Source organism: Hyla sarda, chromosome 1, assembly GCF_029499605.1.
Source record: "Hyla sarda isolate aHylSar1 chromosome 1, aHylSar1.hap1, whole genome shotgun sequence".
Classification (NCBI taxonomy): domain Eukaryota; kingdom Metazoa; phylum Chordata; class Amphibia; order Anura; family Hylidae; genus Hyla; species Hyla sarda.
In genome coordinates this window covers 431,448,461-431,467,442 of record NC_079189.1, presented here as the reverse complement: position 1 = coordinate 431,467,442, position 18,982 = coordinate 431,448,461, and the positions used below count along the sequence as shown (strand labels likewise).

Sequence of the window (18,982 nt, the reverse complement as noted above, 5' to 3'; positions counted from 1 at the left end):
CAGGAAGAATGGTGGGGGAGCCGATTGGAAGGAAGAGGAGGTGTAAAATGTTCTTTCTGATTGGAAATAACTACTGGGGGGGTTGACGGTTGGAGTGTGAGCGGCCTGGAAAACTGCCCCTGTTTTTCCCGGCCTTCCCAAAAACTCTTTGGGAGAAGACTTTTTTCAATTAGGCTTGTGCCTTGTCAAGTGAGGTAAAAATACCCACATACTGTATTTGCCGGCGTATAAGACGACTTGGCGTATAAGACGACCCCCAACTTTTACAGTTAAAATATAGAGTTTGGCATATACTCGCCATATAAGAGTACCCCTCCTACCGCGATGTACAGTACCTTGTAGTTCCCCCCACATTAGGTTGCCAGCTCCCCCCCCCCCCACATTAGGTTGCCAGCTCCCCCCCCCCCCCCCACATTAGGTTGCCAGCTCCCCCCCCCCCCCCCTCCCACATTAGGTTACTACAACTCCCAGCAAGGCAAAGGCTGGGAGATGTAGTTTTACAACAGCTGGAGGCCCCCTGGTTTTTAGTATACAGTATTCGTTTTTACTTGCTCTGGCCGGCCCCCGCCTGCAGCCACACACGGGAGCCGGCCCGGGCAGATAATAATAGGTATTCCTGTGCCGGACCCCAATACCCGGCGTATAAGACGACCCCCGACTTTTCAGAAGAAAATTCGGGGTTAAAAAGTAGTCTTATACGCCGGGATATACGATATTTTCTAATTTCTTTGATTGCATTTTAACCAAAAAGTCCCTCGCTAGAAGGTTGTCTGAGTTAGCTAGGTAAGCTAGTTGTGGGTCAAGTTTCATGAGAAGCGTTCTCTTTCTCTCAGAATATAATGAGGCATTAACGTTGCCAAATAGACAGATGGCCGTTGGGCCCAGCCTCGTAATATGTGTCTACAGGTAAACCTGAAGAGGAGGAGTGTTCAGCCAAATCCAGGATTTTTGTTAGTGGGCCAAGCAAATCAAGGAGTTTATCTTGGCAAGAATGAAGGGATCTATCTAGCCGTTTTTGGGGGTTCTTTCCAATTTTGTACATACCAATATAGGATCAATTTCAGGTGTGGCTAAAGTTTTGTGAGGCAGGGTAGGCCTGCGGCATTCTGATCTAAGTTTATTCCTAGCCCCTCGATCAAGGGATGTCTTTGCCCAGATAGAATGTATTTGGCTACCCACTCCCCTGACTGTGTATGTCTAATGAGGTAAGGGGTCAAAAAGGGGTGTCCCTTTACTATCAAGGACAATGGAGTCAGATTGAGCAGATGGTTCATGGATGAGATCTGAAGCATCCGATACCTCACCCTCTTCCACAGCAGAATATTGAGCAAAATCATCATAGTCGTCATCATCATTCTCCTAAGGAGTCTGATGATTGAATAACATATGAATCCTGTTTTGCTCTGGACTGAGCTTTTCGTGCCCTTTTTTGTTCGTCTTCCTCAAGGGCTTGAGGGTCTTTGGTGAGCTAGAACATTACCTGTCAGTTTTATGCTGGGGTTAGCATACCTTTTTTGGGCGCATTTTCCAGATTTGTGGTGACCTCTGGCCAGCTTAAACGTGAGTCATCAGCTGACCAGAATTAGTCAGAGGGTGTGGTGGGAGGTAAAATGGATGTAGATGGATTATTAATTGCCATAGATACAGATTTTGTAATTGTATCCTTAATAGACACCATGGCAAATCTCGCAAGACGCGAGATTACACGTTAGTAATGGCTGCAGAGCAAGGAGATTCGCAGTGTTGTATGGAACCGAGGGAGATAACGCCAGTAAGAAGGTCACTGACTGGAACAAAGGTGGGATCGGGGAGGTATAGGAACGATGTAAAAAACGCGGAATAAGAGATTATCCGCTAGTAATGGCTGCAGAGCGATTTGGGAAAAATTTGCAGCACCGTATGAAAGAGGGAGAAATCAGTTATATTTCACAGTCCGGACATTGTCTGGATCGGAAAGTGGTAGAAGTATGTAAAGAGATGGATCAGAATGAAAAATAGAAATTAATATTAGAAATTTAAAATGGGGGGGGGTGATAGGGGGAAAGAAACGATATACACGTAATATACTATAAATAACAGAGAAAATGAGGGAAAATATATATTTCTTATATTTTTATTAGCAAAGTCTTTAATAAATCAATAGGTAACAGGGATAAATGTAACTGTCCAGACGAGCAGCAAAGAAAGGAGACATTTACAGGGGCTCTCCTCCTTATATAACCTGCATAGCACCTGATTGGTTACCTGCAGACTGTACCTTTTATAGCATGTTTGATCACACATTTAAAAAAAATTCTCACCTGTTCACTACTTTATTTTGCTGCTATACGAGTAGTAAAGAATTTGGGAAGCATATTATGAGCCTCCTAGTCGGACATAAAATATCAACCCATGGAGGTCTGGATATGGAGTCACACTCAAAATCAAAGTGGAAAACCACACTACAGGCTGATCCAAATTAAATTTTATGTCCTTTAAACAAGTCAAAATGAGGCTCCGTAGTGTGTGTGGCCTCCATGTGCCCGTATGACCTCCCTACAACGCTTGGGCATGCTCCTGATGAGGTGGTCTCCTGAGGAATGTCCTCCCCGACCTGGACTAAGCATCCGCCAACTCCTGGACAGTCTGTGGTGCAACATGGCGGTGAATGCAACAAGACATGATGTCCCAGATATGCTCAATTGGATTCAGGTCTGGTGAATGGGCGGGCCAGTCCATAGCATCAATGCCTTTGTCTTGCATTAGGAGGAACCCAGGGCCAACCGCACCAGCATATGGTCTCACAAGGGGTCTGAGGAGCTCATATCGGTACCTAATGGCAGTCATGCTACCTCTGGCAAGCACATGGAGGGTTGTGTGGCCCCCCAAAGAAATGCCACCCCACACCATTACGGACCCAAAGCCAAATCTGTCATGCTGGAGGATGATGCAGGCAGCAGAACGTTCTCCATGGCGTCTCCAGACTCTGTCACGGGCTCAGTGTGAACCTGCTTTCATCTGCTTTCCCCAAACTTGGTGTTCTCTGGAAAATGCACGGTGTTGGTCTGTAAGCACAACCCCATCTTGTGGACGTCGAGCCCTCCTACCACCCTCATGGAGTCTGTTTCTGACTGTTTGAGTGGACACATGCACATTTGTGGCCTGCTGGAGGTAATTTTTCAGGGCTCTGGCAGTGTCCTGCTCCTCCTTGCACAAAGGCGGAGGTAGTGGTCCTGCTGCTGGGTTGTTGCCCTCCTCCACGTCTCCCAATGTACTGGCCTGTCTCCTGGTAGTGCCTCCATGTTCTGGACACTATGCTGACAGACACCGAAAACCTTCTTGCCACAGCTCGCATTGATGTGCCATCCTGGATGAGCTGCACTACCTGAGCCACTTGTGTGGGTTGTAGACTCCGTCTCATGCACCACCAGCATTCAAAAGTCGCCAAAACATCAGCCAGGAAGCATAGGAACTGAGAAGTGGTCTGTGATCACTACCTGCAGAAGCACTCCTTTTTTGGGGTGTCTTGCTAATTGCCTATAATTTCCACCTGTTGTCTGTTCCATTTGCACATCAGCATGTGAAATTGATTGTCAATCAGTGTTTCTTCCTGAGTGGACAGTGTGATTTCACAGAAGTGTGATTGACTTGGAGTTACATTGTGTAGTTTAAGTGTTCCCTTTATTTTTGAGCAGTGTAGTATTAAAGAAGCCCACATGCAGTAAAAACAAAAAAATGGTCCCCCTCAGCCTCTAGTTGGCCCTTTGGTGTCACTTTAGGAACGAATGCTACTTAAAACTGTTTACTATATTTGGGCTTTCAGAGGGGTGCTGTGTGTGAAAAGTTGAATCTAGTGATATAGTTAATTTCTGATTGTTTTTTCAGGATATTACAAAGATTTTAGACACTGCCAGCTTAGAGATGCTGAACGAAAGCCACCGACGATCCCTGAAGAAGCTTGCGGCACAGCCTGACTCCACTGAACAGATAGATGAAACTATTCTAACGTGAACAGGAATCATATGGACTGCATTTCACTTCTGAGCATCTACTTGATATTTTTGTTTTGAAAATTGCACTGACTATATAGTGCACAAAAACTATTGGCTCTAAACAGTGAACTAAATGAAGTTTAAATTTCTGTATCCTGTAAACCCACCCAAAAGTTCATCAAAATACACTTGAAATTGGTCATAAATTAATTTGTTAATTGAAAGTTGGTACTGATCTTGGCAAAAACATAATAATGATGTGAATGGCAGGGCTATTTCTACACTGGCCTGGCAGGTACAAAAACACCTTTAGGTAAAATCAGACACAAACAATATCATTAAGCATTTATTAATTTGATCGGGAAACGTTTCGAAAGATTTTTAGCATCCGCATAACTAACATAAAACCCCAACCTCCTGCAGTTCAGTTGAACCAAACTCTTGGGCTGGATTCACACAGTGAAAAAAAATAAAAGCAGAAAAATAAACATGTATTTCAAGGCAGAAATGCTTTTAAAAGACGTGTGGCATTTATTTAGTAATAGAGGTGCTTCTTTATTTGCAATTTTTTAAGCCAATTTTCATGTCTATTTGATATATATTTTACATGCATTTAGGGGTGTTTCTTCATGCTCCCGTTGATTTCAGTTGATGCCCTAAGAAAAAGCGGTGTGGATCTGTCCCATCATAGGATGGATGAGCACTAAAATGTGACCCTATTATGAATATCTAAATACTGCCTAAAGCTGGTTGGCTAAGGTATAAGTGGGATACACACATGATTTAGCTCACAACTCTAGAACATAATAAAAAAAATCAAAACATCCTGTAATTTTAAAGCAGATACACTTGGTTATGCCTAGTGCAGGTAATAAGTGGTAGGTGCCTGACAAAGACTGCAAGCATCAAATACCCCAGTGTCAAGCACTAAGAGTCCAGGCTCTTCATGTGGCATTACCTTCTTGTTTTGTTAAACCAACGGCCTCCTTCTTGTGGCTTTACAACTTTTTTTTTCAAAATCAGTTTAAAATCGCCCTATTTTCACCACCTATAACTTTTTCATTTTTCCATATACGAGGATGTGTGAGGACTCATGTTTTGCGTCATGATCTGTGTTTTTTTTTTGTACTATTTGATCACTTTAAAAAAAAAAAAATTGTGAATGTGATGTGACCCAAAATCAGCAATTTTGGCCTTTTATTTTTATTTTTTTTTATGTTTACGCCATTCACCGGGTCATTGAAATTATATTTTGACAGATCGGACATTTATGCATGCGGCAATACAAAATAAGTTCAATAATCATTTTTTATACGCCTTGAGTAAAAAGGGGGAAAAGGGTGATTTACATTTTTATTGGGGGAGGGGATTTTTTTTTTTTTTTACTTTTATTTTTAACCTATTATGTCCACATAGGTGCTATCTATAGTAATCATTAGATTGCTAATACTGTTCAGTGTTATGCATAGGGCATAACACTGATCAGTATTATTGGTGATCTTCTGCTCTGGTCTGCTGGAAGGCAGATCAGTGCAGAAGATGCCGGGAGAGCGGCGGAGGCAGGTTAGGGGACCTCCGGCCACCATCTTAGCTAATCTGATCCCCCCCCCCGCAGCCATCCCGTGGGCGATCAGATAAGCTGTTACAATAGCCGCAGATGCTGAGAGGTTAATAGCGGACATCAGCGCGATCGCTGATATCGGCCATTGCCGGCAGGGCTGCTATGCATGACGCGAGCACCTCTCCGCTGCTCTCGGTCATGCACGTCCTGGTGTGCTAGGTACCAGCTGACCAGGACGTACATTTACATTCATTGTCGTTTAGGGGTTAAACAAGTGGGTTCCTTAGCTCTGTTCCTTATCACTCATTACACTGGGAGCTTCTTTCTCTGTTCACCAAATATTTTATATAGTTACCCTTTTGATACAGGGAAAACTAATCTCCTTTGGGTAAATTGTCTGTATGGCCCCTACAATGGGGTTCAGTAATTAAGCATAGCAACATTTACACATTACATGTTTTCTTTTCACTGGGGGCACAGGAGATGAAGGGTTCAAGCTGCTACCACTAAGGGTTAAAAGGAAGTTGGTTCCTCCTAAGAAGGCCGTGCCTGCCTACTGGCACTGAGCTGATCAGTTTAGGCTTAATGCGGGAGATTTATCAAAACCTGTGCAGAGGAAAAGCTGCTGAGTTGCCTATAGCAACCAATCAGATCGCTGCTTTCATTTTTCACAATGCCCCTGCAAAATGAAAGAGAGAACTTTTCATCTGCACAGGTTTTGATAAATCTCCCCCCAATGTCCATATGAAGGCAGATAGTTTTTTTTTTTCTTCAGACCTTTTTAACTTTAAAGTTAAGTTATATTTATTTTTTTTCCTTTCCGTGTTATATGGAAGAAAAATGTCACATTTAGGAAGCCCCTATGGTGACAGAAGAGCAAAAGGAAAAAAAAACACATGGCATACTATTTTGGAAACTACAAGGAACGTAACAAGGGGCACAGTGAGCCTTAACAGGTGTTTGACTGCTTTTCATTAGTCGGATGTGTAAATGAATATTTTTTTTTTTTTACTAAAATGCAGTTTTTTTTGCCCAATTTTTACATTTTACAAGGGGTAATAGGAGAAAATGCCCCCCAAAATGTGTAACCCCATCTCTTCTGAATATGAAAATACCCCATGTGTGGATGTAAAGTGCTCTGCTGGCGCACTACTATGCTCAGAAGAGATGGAGCCACATTTTGGCCTTTCCTGAAAAAGTTTTTGGGGGCACGTCGCATTGAGGAAGCACCTATGGTGCCAGAACAGCAAAAAAAAAGCCCCACATGGCATACTTTTTGGCATACACCACTCAAGGAAGGTAACGAGGGTACAGTGAGCACAGGTGTTTGACAAATTTTCGCTAAAGTTGGACGTGAAAATGGAAAAAAAAAATTCTTGGTCGCTCTTCATTGATGGGTATATGCTCTTGCCACTAGAAGGTGCTGACACTAGGAAAAAAAGAGTCTGCTTCTCCCTGGAAGGATATACCCGCCCACTGGAAGTGAGGTAACCAGTTTTAGCTAGTGTCAGCTTCTTTTTTTTTTTTTTTTTTTCTAGTTTCAGTATAAAGTTTAGTTTTTCTCTCCTCTGTTGTTTTTTTCTAGCGTGGGGCGACTGGAGCATGGTGCTGCCTATTCCCCCACCTGCGAGCTAGGGGCACGGTGCATTGCTGGATGGGCCGTTAACCCCTCCTCACAAACAACCAATGCCTGGCGGTGTACCCTGGGTCCGGGTCCCCCATTTGCCCCGGTTTACCTGCTGAGCTGGCTTAAGGCAGGTGGCCCTAGCGGGTCGAAGTCTTCGAGGGTGAGTATGTGGCAGCTGGGCAAGTATATCCCACAGGCGGGAGTTTGGGGGATTATGGTGGCCGTAGCTCCGCCCTTCACCCCATTACTCAACACGCGAGCCGGGAGGTCATGCAGCTTCTCTCTGGCTCATGCGCTGCTGGGAGCCGTCCCCTCTCATGGTGACGCTTAGCTCTGCCCCCCTGCTATTAAGGATAGGACTGCTCCATTCCTGACAGATCTCTGCTCCACAGGCAGAGCCCGACGGGAGCTCGTTGCTCCAGCCCGCAATTTTCCCCTGCATCGGAGCTGCAAGTCGGCTAGCAGGTGCTCCTGTAGCATGCTGCTAGATGCCGTCGCTGCTCCAGGGGCTTCATGTTGCATATGGGACATATGTACTGCGGATAGTTCTTTGCAGGTCGCCCTGCCATATTTTCTCACAAAATAAAAATAAATAAAAAAATAAATAACAAAAATAAAATAATAATAATAATAAAAAAATATATGTATGTATTCCTTGGCCACTCACACCTTCTGGTGTGGTTTGGCACCCCCTTGATGCCCACACTCGCTTGAAGTGTTCCTCTAGCATTACTAATCCTACCGTCATGGAGCATAGGCAAACTGCCGTGGCTGGTTGTTGCCAGAGCTTTGTTTCCTTGGAAACTGCTGGGGGATATATTCAAGCACTCTGTCATACAATGTACTAGCCCTTTTGCGTTCCTGTGAAATGCTCAGGTTTCTTTTGAGATTCTGCATCTGTCAGGTCTGCCGGCCTCCCATCCTCGGGGTCTTATGGCAGGTCATGCTCTATGATTCCCTTCTGCAACATGTCCTTGGTTGGCTTCTCCTACTGCTTTGTGCTAAACTGGTTACCTCACTTCTAGTGGGCGGGTATATCTTGCCAGGGAGGAGCCGACTTTTTTTCCTAGTGTCAGCGCCTCCTAGTGGCAAGAACATATAGCCATCAGTAAGGTGTCCCCCAATGAAGGCTACAAGAAAGAGATTTTACGGTGAGTACAAAAAAAAACTCCTTTTTACTAAAATTCTGGTGTTACCTAAAATTTTTCATTTTCACAAGGGGTAATTGGAGAAAAAGCCTCCCAAAATTTGTAACACCATGGAAATACCCCATATGTGGATGTAAAGTGCTCTGCGGGCGAACTACAATGCTCAGAAGAGAGAATTTGTTTGGAATGGAAGTCAGGGGCCATGTGCGTTTACAAAGCCCCATGGTGCCAGAACATGTGCCCCATGTGCTCTATTTTGGAAACTACACCTCTCACAAAATGTAATAATGGGTGCAATGAGCATTAAATGAGCATGTACGCCCCACTGGCGTTTGACAGATCTTTGGAACAGTGGGCTGTGCAAATGAAAAATTACATTTTTCATTTTCACGGACCACTGTTTAAAAAATCTGTCAGACACCTGTGGGGCGTACATGCTCACTGGACCTCTTAATACATTCTGTGAGGGATGTAGTTTCCATAATGGGGTGGGTCCACTGTTCTGGGGGCTTTCACCATGGGGGCTTTGTAAACACACATGGCCTTCAATTCCGGACACATTCTCTCTAAAAGCCCAATGGTGCTCCTTCTCTTCTGAGCATTGTAGTACGCCCGCAAAGCACTTTACATTCACATATGGGGTATTTCCATACTCAGAAGAAATGGGGTTACAAATTTTGGGTGGCCTTTTTTCCTATTTTCCTTTGTGAAAATGAAAAATTTAGGGTAACACCAGCATTTTTGTGAAAAAAATTTGTATTTTAATTTTCACATCCAACTTTAATGAAAATTCATCAAACACCTGTGGGTGTTAAGGCTCACTATACCCTTTGTTACGTTACGTAAGGTGTAGTTTCCAAAATGGGGTCACGTGGGCTTTTTTTTTTTGCGTTTATGTCAGAACCGCTGTAAAATCAGCCACCCGTGTGCAAATCACCAACTTAGGCCTCAAATGTACATAGTGCGCTCTCACTCCTGAGCCTTGTTGTGCACCCGCAGAGCATTTTACGTCCACATATGGGGTATTTGTGTACTCAGGAGTGTTGCCTTACAAATTTTATGGGTCTTTGGGTCTCTTACCTCTTGTGAAAATTTAAAGTATGGGGCAACACCAGCATGTTAGTGTAAAAAATGTAAGTAATTCAGCTGTTGCAAAACTACAACTCCCAGCAAGCTCTTTGGCTGTCCATGCATGCTGGGGGTAGTTAGGTACTTAACTCAGTGTTTTGCAACCAGTGTGCCTCCAGCTGTTGCATAACTACAACCCCCAGCATGCACGGAAAGCCAAAGAGCATGCTGGGAGTTGTAGTTTTACAGCAGCTGTAGACACACTGGTTACGAAACACAGGTAACAACGCTGTGTTTCGCAACCAGTGTGTCTACAGCTGTTGCAAAACTACAACTCTCAACATGCACGGACAGCCTAAGGGCATGCTGGCTGTTGTAGTTATGCAATAGCTGGAGGCACATTACTACAACTCCCAGCAGGCCCTTTGCCTGTCCGTGCATGCTGAGAGTTGTAGTTATGCAACAGCTGGAGGCACACTTATTCATAGAAAAAAATGCCTCCAGCTGTAGCATAACTATAACTCCCAGCATGCACAGACAGCAAAAGTTAAGCTGGGAGTTGTAGTTGTGCCTACTGCTATTGCAAAATTACAACTCCCAGCATGTCCTTTGGCTGTGCATGCTGGGAGTTGTTACTTAGGATGGCAGCAGCAGGTGGTGAGGCCTGTTCACCTCCTGCTGTTGCTGATACTGCTGCTGTCTGAGGGGACCCCGCTGACCTCTGCCAAGGTAAGAAAGGCCCTGATTACCGATGATCACTGCACAGCAGGACAGTGATTGGTCGGTCGTTCTGACCGACCTATCACGTGATTGTGAGGTGGCACCCATGCCACCTCACTCCTGCTGCTAAAGGCTGATGGGTGCAGTCTCGGACGCCACCTATCACACTTTTTTTTCTGGGTCATCGGAGACCCGATTGATCCGAAATAGCCGCTAATCGCCGGTCTGAATTGACCGGCAATTTGCAGTGATAGCTGACATGGGGGGTGGGGTCTCAGGACCCCCACCTAGGGTTTTGCACGGGGTGCCTGCTGAATGATTTCGAATTCCCAGGGGAGTACAGGTACGCCTTGGGTCCTTAACCCCTTAAGGACCAAGGGCGTACAGGTACGCCCTTGGTCCTGCTCTCCTGATATAACGCGGGGTTACATAGTAACCCCGCGTCATATCACGGCGGGCCCGGCGTCATAGTGAAGCTGGGACCCGCCTCTAATAGCGCGCAGCGCCGATTGCGGCGCCGCGCGCTATTAACCCTTTAGCCGCGCGCTCAGAGCTGAGCCGCGCGGCTAAAAGCGAAACCGAAAGTGGCCGGCTAGCTCAGTCGGGCTGTTCGGGATAGCCGCGGCTAATCGCGGCATCCCGAACAGCTGACAGGACAGCGGGAGGGCCCCTACCTGCCTCCTCGCTGTCCGATCGCCGAATGACTGCTCAGTGCCTGAGATCCAGGCATGAGCAGTCATGCGGCAGAATCGTTGATCACTGGTTTCTTATGAGAAACGAGTGATCAATGATAAAGATCAGTGTGTGCAGTGTTATAGGTCCCTATGGGACCTATAACACTGCAAAAAAAAATTGAAAAAAAAGGTGAATAAAGATCATTTAACTCCTCCCCCTTTTCCAATAAAAAAAAAAAACACAGTGTAAATAAAAATAAACATATATGGTATCACCGCATGCGGAAATGTCCGAATTATAAAAATATATCATTAATTAAACAGCTCGGTCAAGGGCGTGCGCGCAAAAAAATTCCAAAGTCCAAAATAGTGCATTTTGGGTCACTTTTTATATCATTTAAAAATGAATAAAAAGCGATCAATAAGTCCTATCACTGCAAAAATGGTACCGTTAAAAACTTCAGATCACGGCGCAAAAAATGAGCCCTCATACCGCCCCATACACGGAAAAATAAAAAAGTTATAGCGGTCAGAAGATGACAATTTTAAACGTATTAATTTTCCTGCATGTAGTTATGATTTTTTCCAGAAGTCCGACAAAATCAAACCTATATAAGTAGGGTATCATTTTAATCGTATGGACCTATAGAATAAAGATAAGGTGTCATTTTTACCGAAAAATGTACTACGTAGAAACGGAAGCCCCCAAAATTTACAAAACGGTGGGGTTTTTTTTTTCAATTTTGTCGCACAATGATTTATTTTTTCCGTTTCACCGTAGGTTTTTGGCCAAAATGACTGACGTCATTACAAAGTAGAATTGGTGGCGCAAAAAATAAGCCATCATATGGATTTTTAGGTGCAAAATTGAAAGTTATCATTTTTTAAAGGCAAGGAGCAAAAAACGAAAATGCAAAAACGGAAAAAACCCCGGTCCTTAAGAGGTTAAGTACCAGGACATCAGGGTGTACCTGTACGCCCTGTGTCCTTAATGGGTTAAAGAAGAACTCCAGCAGAAACTAACTTATCCCCTATCCACAGGATAGGGGATGGGAATGGGCCCCCGACTTTAAGTGAGGAGCGCGTGCTGCAGATGGCACAAGTCCATTTATTTCTATAGGAGTGCTGAAGAGACCAGAGTACATCACTTGGGCATCTCCGGTGCTCCCATAGAAATGGATGGAGCGCGTTCCAGCTACCGGTAGATGACATGTGCTCTTCACTAACAGCCGGGGTCCAGTTCCAGAGACCGCGGTGGGGGGGTCCAACTGCTACTTATACCCTATCCAAAGTTAGTTTTGGCTGGAGATCTCCTTTTAAAGAGGTACTTCAGTGGAAAACTATATATTTTTTTTTTTATCAACTGGTGCCAGAAAGTTAAACAGATTTGTAAATTACTTCTATTTAAAAATCTTATTCTTTCCAGTAATTATCAGCTGCTGTATGTGCCACAGGAAGTTCTTTTTTCTGACCACAGTGCTATCTGCTGACACCTAGGTTTACTATGGGGATACACTGTAGGTAGAATGCCATCTCTGAACACAAATGTCCAAACTTGAAGCAGATGGGTTACAGCAGCAGAAAACCACACCAGGTGCTATTCTTGTCAGCCAAGAACAGGAAGCTGAGGTTACAATTTGCACAGACTGACCAAAATTGGGCAATGGAAGATAAAAGAATGTTGGAAGAACATTGCCTGGTCTAATGAATCTCAATTCCAGCTACGACGTTGAGATGGCAGGGTCAGAATTCTGTACTAGCAAGGTGTACATTTAGACCAGTGAGTATATACTATAAATTCCTATAGCATCCCTCCCTTCTCCTTTTGTCTTTTAGAGTACCACTCTCGTACCACAGCCAATTTCTTGCCCCCACAAAACTGGCACATATCACAGCAAAACAGAAAAAAAGTCCTTGGCAAATTCCAGTCAAATTCATCTTCTTCACTTAGAAAAAATATGAAATACAAACAGATGGCATCTTGTAGATATGTCAAAAAATAGACTGATGCGTTTCCAGTTCTTCCATGCTCTTAGTCATGCTAGAAACGCATCAGTCTATTTTGCCACATCTTTACAAGATGTCATTTGCTTGTATTTTCTATTTTTCCAAATAAAGAAGCTGAATTTTACATAAATTTGGCAAGGATTTGGCAATTTTTTTTTTTTAGTTTCGCCCGGACACCTGTACTCTGCATTACTGTGGTAGGTGAGATTCACTTGTTGGACTGCACATATCCCAGCCTTGACCGGACACAGCTATTGGCTGTTATACAGATGAACCAAAATGAGTAGAACCTTATATGCCTGTTTACTTTCTTGACTACAAACCTCTGGCTACCAAACATTACCATAACACCCTTAATACCCTAGACACACTCAAGTCACCCTAGCATCCCCTACAAACTGAACCATTCTATCATAGCCCCATTACTTAAAAACATCTGTTATCTAGTTATCTAAGATGGGGGAGATTTATCATTATGTGTCTATTGTAGACACAGATCTACCCCTTTACACTGCTTGTCTAATTTACACTGTTGCTCCAAATTTGCAAAAGTTGCGCACGTCCTTTGATAAATTTTGTGCAAATATAGAAACACCCCCCCCCTCACTCTACCGTGCACTCCTTCTTTCCCTCACAGAGCTGTGGCATTTTCCCGCGGTACACTGCTCACTCAGCTAGAAGTGCCGGAGCAGCAGTGTGCGCTGAACAAAACTCTGCACAATAGTAAAAGTATAAATCTTTATAAAGTACACAGAATGTCTGGGTTTAAAAAATATGTAATTTTGCTGAACAATCTGTCCCCTTACCTCTGTATCAGTGTTTACCAACTAGAATGCCTCCAAGTGTTGCAAAACTTGGCAAGCTGGGAGTTGCAGTTCTGCAAAAGCTGGAGGCACCCTGGATGGTAAACACTGTGTACATGTACCAGAGCTGAGTGTGTGATCATGAATGCGTAGCAGAAATTAGTGTGCGGCAAGTGTATGGAGCAGAGCTGAATGTGTGATTATGTGTAAGCATGACCACACACACACTCGGCTCTCCTACATACACCTGATCACACACTCAGCTCTGCTGCATGCACACAATCACACACTCAGCTCTGCTGCATGCACACAATCACACACTCGGCTCTGCTGCATGCACACAATCACACACTCGGCTCTGCTACATACACACAATCACACACTCGGCTCTGCTGCATGCACACGATCACACACACTCAGCTCTGCTGCATGCACACAATCACACACTCTATTGACACTCTATGTCTATATAAATAGACATAACAGCTGTACCTTCTCCATCCCTGCACATACAGTGGTATTCTTAGCTGTACGGTCACTATGGTTACACTCTACACGGGTGCAATCTCCTGCACAGTTTGAAGTTTGAACATCGGGAATAATTTCTAACTCATGTCCTCATAGCTGATCATAACACTGCGGTTTTACCGCGGTGGTTCCGATCAGCTCCACTGGGCTGCCGGGAGTATTTCTGGCTATTTTTAGATGCGGTGATCAGATTTGATTGCAGTGTCTAATGGGTTAATACCGGGCATCACCGCGAATGGTGAGGTCCGGTATTAGCCAGAGGTCCCGGCCTCTCCAAAGTGCCAGGACATTACAGCTACTACACGGAGTGAGGTGCACTGCAGAATTAGCTCTACCGTAGACCGTAACTTAGAATTCCAGATGTGATCTTCTATCAAAAATTACGCAAAAAAAAAAACACGCAAAATCCGCATTTGCACAATTTTTTTTAATACAATATAGAGCCTGAAAACAGTATATATAATGATAAATCTCCCCCTATGTCCTTCACTGCATATAAGCTGGTGTCCACACTTTAGAAAGAAACTGCCCTAAGGAACATCTCAAACAATCTTCTGACTTCTAAATCTCAAGACAACTTCTCCTCAGTATTGTTCCACTGGTCTTACACGTATCTGTTATATCACAGAAAAAACATGCTTATATAATGTTACTAACTAGGTCATAACATGCTTATATATGTTACTCACTAGGTCATGCAGATGCTTTACATGGCTTATTTATGTGTCTAGCTTCGAAATTTTGCTCACAAATACCTCTGTTCTACTGCTCAGTGAGAGCAACCTCAGTGCTTGTTTTACTCACCATGCACTCACTTTCTCCCTTGGCCTGCTGTGCTGGGTCTCTTCGTCCAATCACTGCAGGCTGCTCTGTAATCTCTACTCTCTTTTTTCAGAAAGGAGTGTGACAGACAGGACAGGAGTGAGCACAGAGGAGTGGTAGACCTGCCCTCAATACCTGGAATTTGTCACAGCTTGTGCTTCAGCGGGGACAAAGATGATGCTACAGCTGGACAGGGTTATGTCCTGGATGGTATGGGGACCCCCAGAGGACGTTTTATATAAGCCATGATTTCTATAAAAAGAAGTATATTAGAAAGGTTAATGTTTTGATGTACAACATATAAGAGGTTTTGGATTCTGACAGTGCCTATTTAAGCACTCCACCCTCTCCTGGTTTTCTTCTTACCTTTTTGACTGCACCTTTAGTGCATTATTTACTGACTCTACTTCTTCCCCTCTTCTTCTTGCTGTCAAAGTTCCTCAGGCAGGGATGAATCCTGGGTCTTATGTTTTTTTTCTCTCTCTACACAGCCCCCATTGGACAAACTATTGGCAGATTTGGCTTTCTGTGCAATCTTTATGATAATGACACCCAGCTACATACCTCTTCCCATGACATCACTCCTGCACTTTTACCGAACACCTCTGACTGTCAGCTGTCTCAAACATCACAACTTCCCTATGTCTGAAACGAAATCCTTCTAAGGGTATGTTCACACTAAGGAATTCCGCGGTGTGAATTTAACACTAGTGTGAATGGGTCTCCGCGAGACTGCTGATATCTATCAGCAGGCACCCCGTGCAAACCCCTGGGGGGGTCCTGAGACCCCCCCCCCCCCATGTCAGTGATCGCTGCAAATCGCCAGTCAATTCAGACTGGCGATTTGCGGCTATTCCGGGTCAATCGGGTCTCTGGGTACCCGGAAAAAAAAAGGGTGAATGGGGCTGTCCGAGACAGCCCCATTCACCCTTACCCAGCAGGAGTGAGGTGGCACGGGTGCCGCCTCACGATCACGTGATTGATCGGCCGAAACGACCGACCAATCACAACCCTGCTGGGAGGGAATCAGGGTGGTGATCGGGGCCGGCGGGGGTCTCCTACCTTGCCCTCGTCCGGCGGGGGTCCCCTCTGGTGTGGTGGCAGCGTCAGGAGCAGCAGGATCGGTGGCAGCAGCGGCGGCGGACCTGGCGGCAGGATACAGCAGGAGGTGAGGCTTGTTCACCTCCTGCTGTTGCTTAGCAACAACTCTCGGCATGCAAAGCCAAAGGGCATGCTGGGAGTTGTAGTTTTGCAACAACTGGAGTTCCAACTACAAAAACAGTGAGTTTTCTGCTGCAAGTTTTAGATGCAGCAAATTTTCCGCCGCAGCCCAAACTCCCAGCGAAAAACTCACTGTAAACCTCCGACCGTGTGAATGTACCTTAAAAACACTTCACTACCCCCACCCCCCCCCACCCCCAAATAAAAATAAAAAAAAGTCTTGTACGGCACTGTTTCCAAAACGGAGCCTCCAGCTGTTGAAAAACCACAACTCACAGTATTGCCGGACAGCCACTGACTGTCAAGGCATTTTTTTGAGTTTTGCCACACTGGAGACACCCTGTTTGTGAAACACTGCCATATAGTATTTTTGAGGCAGATTCAAATCCCCAATTCAGTCCTCAAATGCGCATGGCGCTCTCTCACTTCAGAGCCCTGTCGTATTTCAAGGAAACAGTTTAGGGCCACATATGGGGTATCTCTGTACTCGGGAGAAATTGCGTTACAAATTTTGGGAGGCTTTTTCTCCTTTTACCACTTATGAAAAGGTAAAGTTGGGGTCTACACCAGCATGTTAGTGAAAAAAAAACACTTTACACTAACAGGCTGGTGTTGCCCCCATACTTTTAATTTTCACAAGCAGTAAAAGGAAAAAAAAGACCCCCAAAATTTGTAATGCAATTTCTCCTACGCCCACATATGTGGGCGTAAAGTGCTCTGCGGGCGAACCACATGGCTCAGGAGTGAGAGCGTGCCACATACATTTAAGGTCTAAATTAGGGATCAACCGATATCGATTTTTTTTAGGGCCGTTACCGATATCTGTGGCCTTTCAGGCCGATAGCCGATAGCTTATACCAATATTCCGGTATAAGTTATCGGCTATTTCTCCACTAACCCCCCCCCCCCCCCCCCCCCGGCCCCGAAGGAGCGGCTGCAGATCATTGATTTAAAGCGGGCGCTTTAAATCAATGAACTGCAGCAGCTTTTGCGGGGCCAGAGACCGCTGCCGCTGCCCGCTTCTCTCCCCCTGCCTGTCATTCGTCCAACCACCGCCGCTGCCCCATTGCCTCCCCCATCCCCGGGGTCCACGCTACTTCTGGCTCCTGCGGCATCCTGAACTGTCACTGTGCGCACTGACGGTGACGTCGCGTTGAGGACGTCACTCGTCATTGCGCAGCGCACAGCATAACGCAGGACGCCGCAGGAGCCAGAAGTTGCGAAGACCCCGGGAAAAGATAATTATAAAACCGGGGATGGGGAGGCAATGGGGCAGCGGCGGTCTCTGGCCGGGGCTGTGGGGGGCGGGGCATTATCGGATTATCGGCAAGGTAATTGCCGATACCGATAACGTCCAAAATCGTGAATATCGGACGATAATATCGGCCAAACCCATAATTGGTTGATTCCTAGTCTAAATTGGTGATTGCACAGGGGTGGCTGATTTTACAGCGGTTCTCACATAAACACAAAACAATAAATGAAAATTATACCCCTCACGGAACGTAACAAGGGGTATAGTGAGCCTTAACACCCAACAGGTGTTTGAAGGGAAAATGAAAATATTTTCACAAAAATGTTGGTGTTACCCTACATTTTTCATTTTCACAAGGGAGAATAGGAAAAAAGCCCCCAAAATTTGTAACCCCATTTCTTTTGAGAAAGAACATACCCCATATGGGGATGAAAAGTGCTCTGCGGGCGAACTATAATGCTCAGAAGAGAAGGAGCGCATAGGACTTTTGGAAAGAGAATGTGTCCGAAATTGAAGGCCATGTGCGTTTACAAAGCCCTCATAGTGCCAGAATAGTGGACCCCCTCCACATGTGACCCTATTTTGGAAACTACACCCCTCATGTATTGAAATAAGGGGTACAGTGAGCATTTACGCCCCACAGGTGTCTGACAGATTTTTGGAACAGTGGTCCGTGAAAATGAAAAATGTAATTTTTCCAATCTGTCAAACGCCAGTGGGGTGTAAATGTTCACAGCACCCCTTACTAAATTCTGTGAGGGGTGTAGTTTCCAAAATGGGGTCACATGTAGGGGGGGGGGGGTCCACTGTTCTGGCACCACGGGGGGGGGGGGCTTTGTAAACGCACATGGCCTCCCATTTCTATTCCAACCAAATTCTCTCACAAAAAGCCCAATGGTGCTCCTTCTCTTCTGAGCATTGTAGTTCGCCTGCAGAGCACATATGGGGTATGGAGTTACACATTTTGGGAGGCTTTTTCTCCAATTAACCCTTGTGAAAATGAAAAATTTGGGGTAACACCAGCATTTTAGTGTAAAAAAATTGAATTTTCCATTTTCACGTCCAACTTGAGCGGGAATTTGTCACTGTACCTCTTGTTACGTTAGATTTTTTTTGCTGTTCTGGCACCATAGGGGCTTCCTAAATGCGACATGCCCCCCAAAAACCATTTCAGCAAAATTTGCTTTCCAAAAGCCTTCTTCTCTTCTGAGCATTGTAGTTCGCTCGCAGTGCACTTGCACTGCACTGTCCACATATGGGGTATTTCCATACTCAGAAGAGATGGGGTTACAAATTTTGGGGGGCATTTTCTCCTATAACCCCTTGTAAAAATGTAAAATTTGGGGGAAAACCAGCATTTTACTGAAAAAAAAATTTCATTTACACATCCGACTTTAACGAAAAGTCTTCAAACACCTGTGGGGTGTTAAGGCTCACTGGACCCCTTGTTACGTGCCTTGAGGGGTGTAGTTTCCATAATGGTATGCCATGTTGTTTTTGCTATTCTGGCACCATAGGGGCTTCCTAAATGTGATATGCCCCCCAAAAACCATTTCAGAAAAACTCACTCTCTAAAA

The 18,982-nt window shown here is 44.9% G+C and overlaps 1 protein-coding gene and 1 long non-coding RNA gene across 3 annotated transcripts in view; one reads left to right on the top strand and one right to left on the bottom strand.

The window, feature by feature from the left end:
- GCN1 (GCN1 activator of EIF2AK4) overlaps positions 1-4,490 on the top strand; it is a 96,791-nt gene extending 92,301 nt beyond the window's left edge. For both annotated transcript variants that reach the window (XM_056529896.1, XM_056529902.1), the window contains exon 58: positions 3,865-4,490. In XM_056529896.1, the coding sequence (XP_056385871.1) occupies positions 3,865-3,990 (126 nt within the window). In that variant the 3' untranslated portion in view covers positions 3,991-4,490. The remainder of the gene's footprint in view (positions 1-3,864) is intronic.
- A 9,592-nt stretch (positions 4,491-14,082) lies between these two features.
- LOC130282048 (uncharacterized) lies at positions 14,083-15,798 on the bottom strand. The gene is made up of 3 exons (XR_008846225.1): positions 15,296-15,798; positions 14,912-15,181; positions 14,083-14,721 (listed from the first exon to the last, which is right to left on the bottom strand). It is a non-coding gene; the product is annotated as an uncharacterized LOC130282048 (long non-coding RNA).
- Between the last annotated feature and the right edge of the window lie 3,184 nt (positions 15,799-18,982).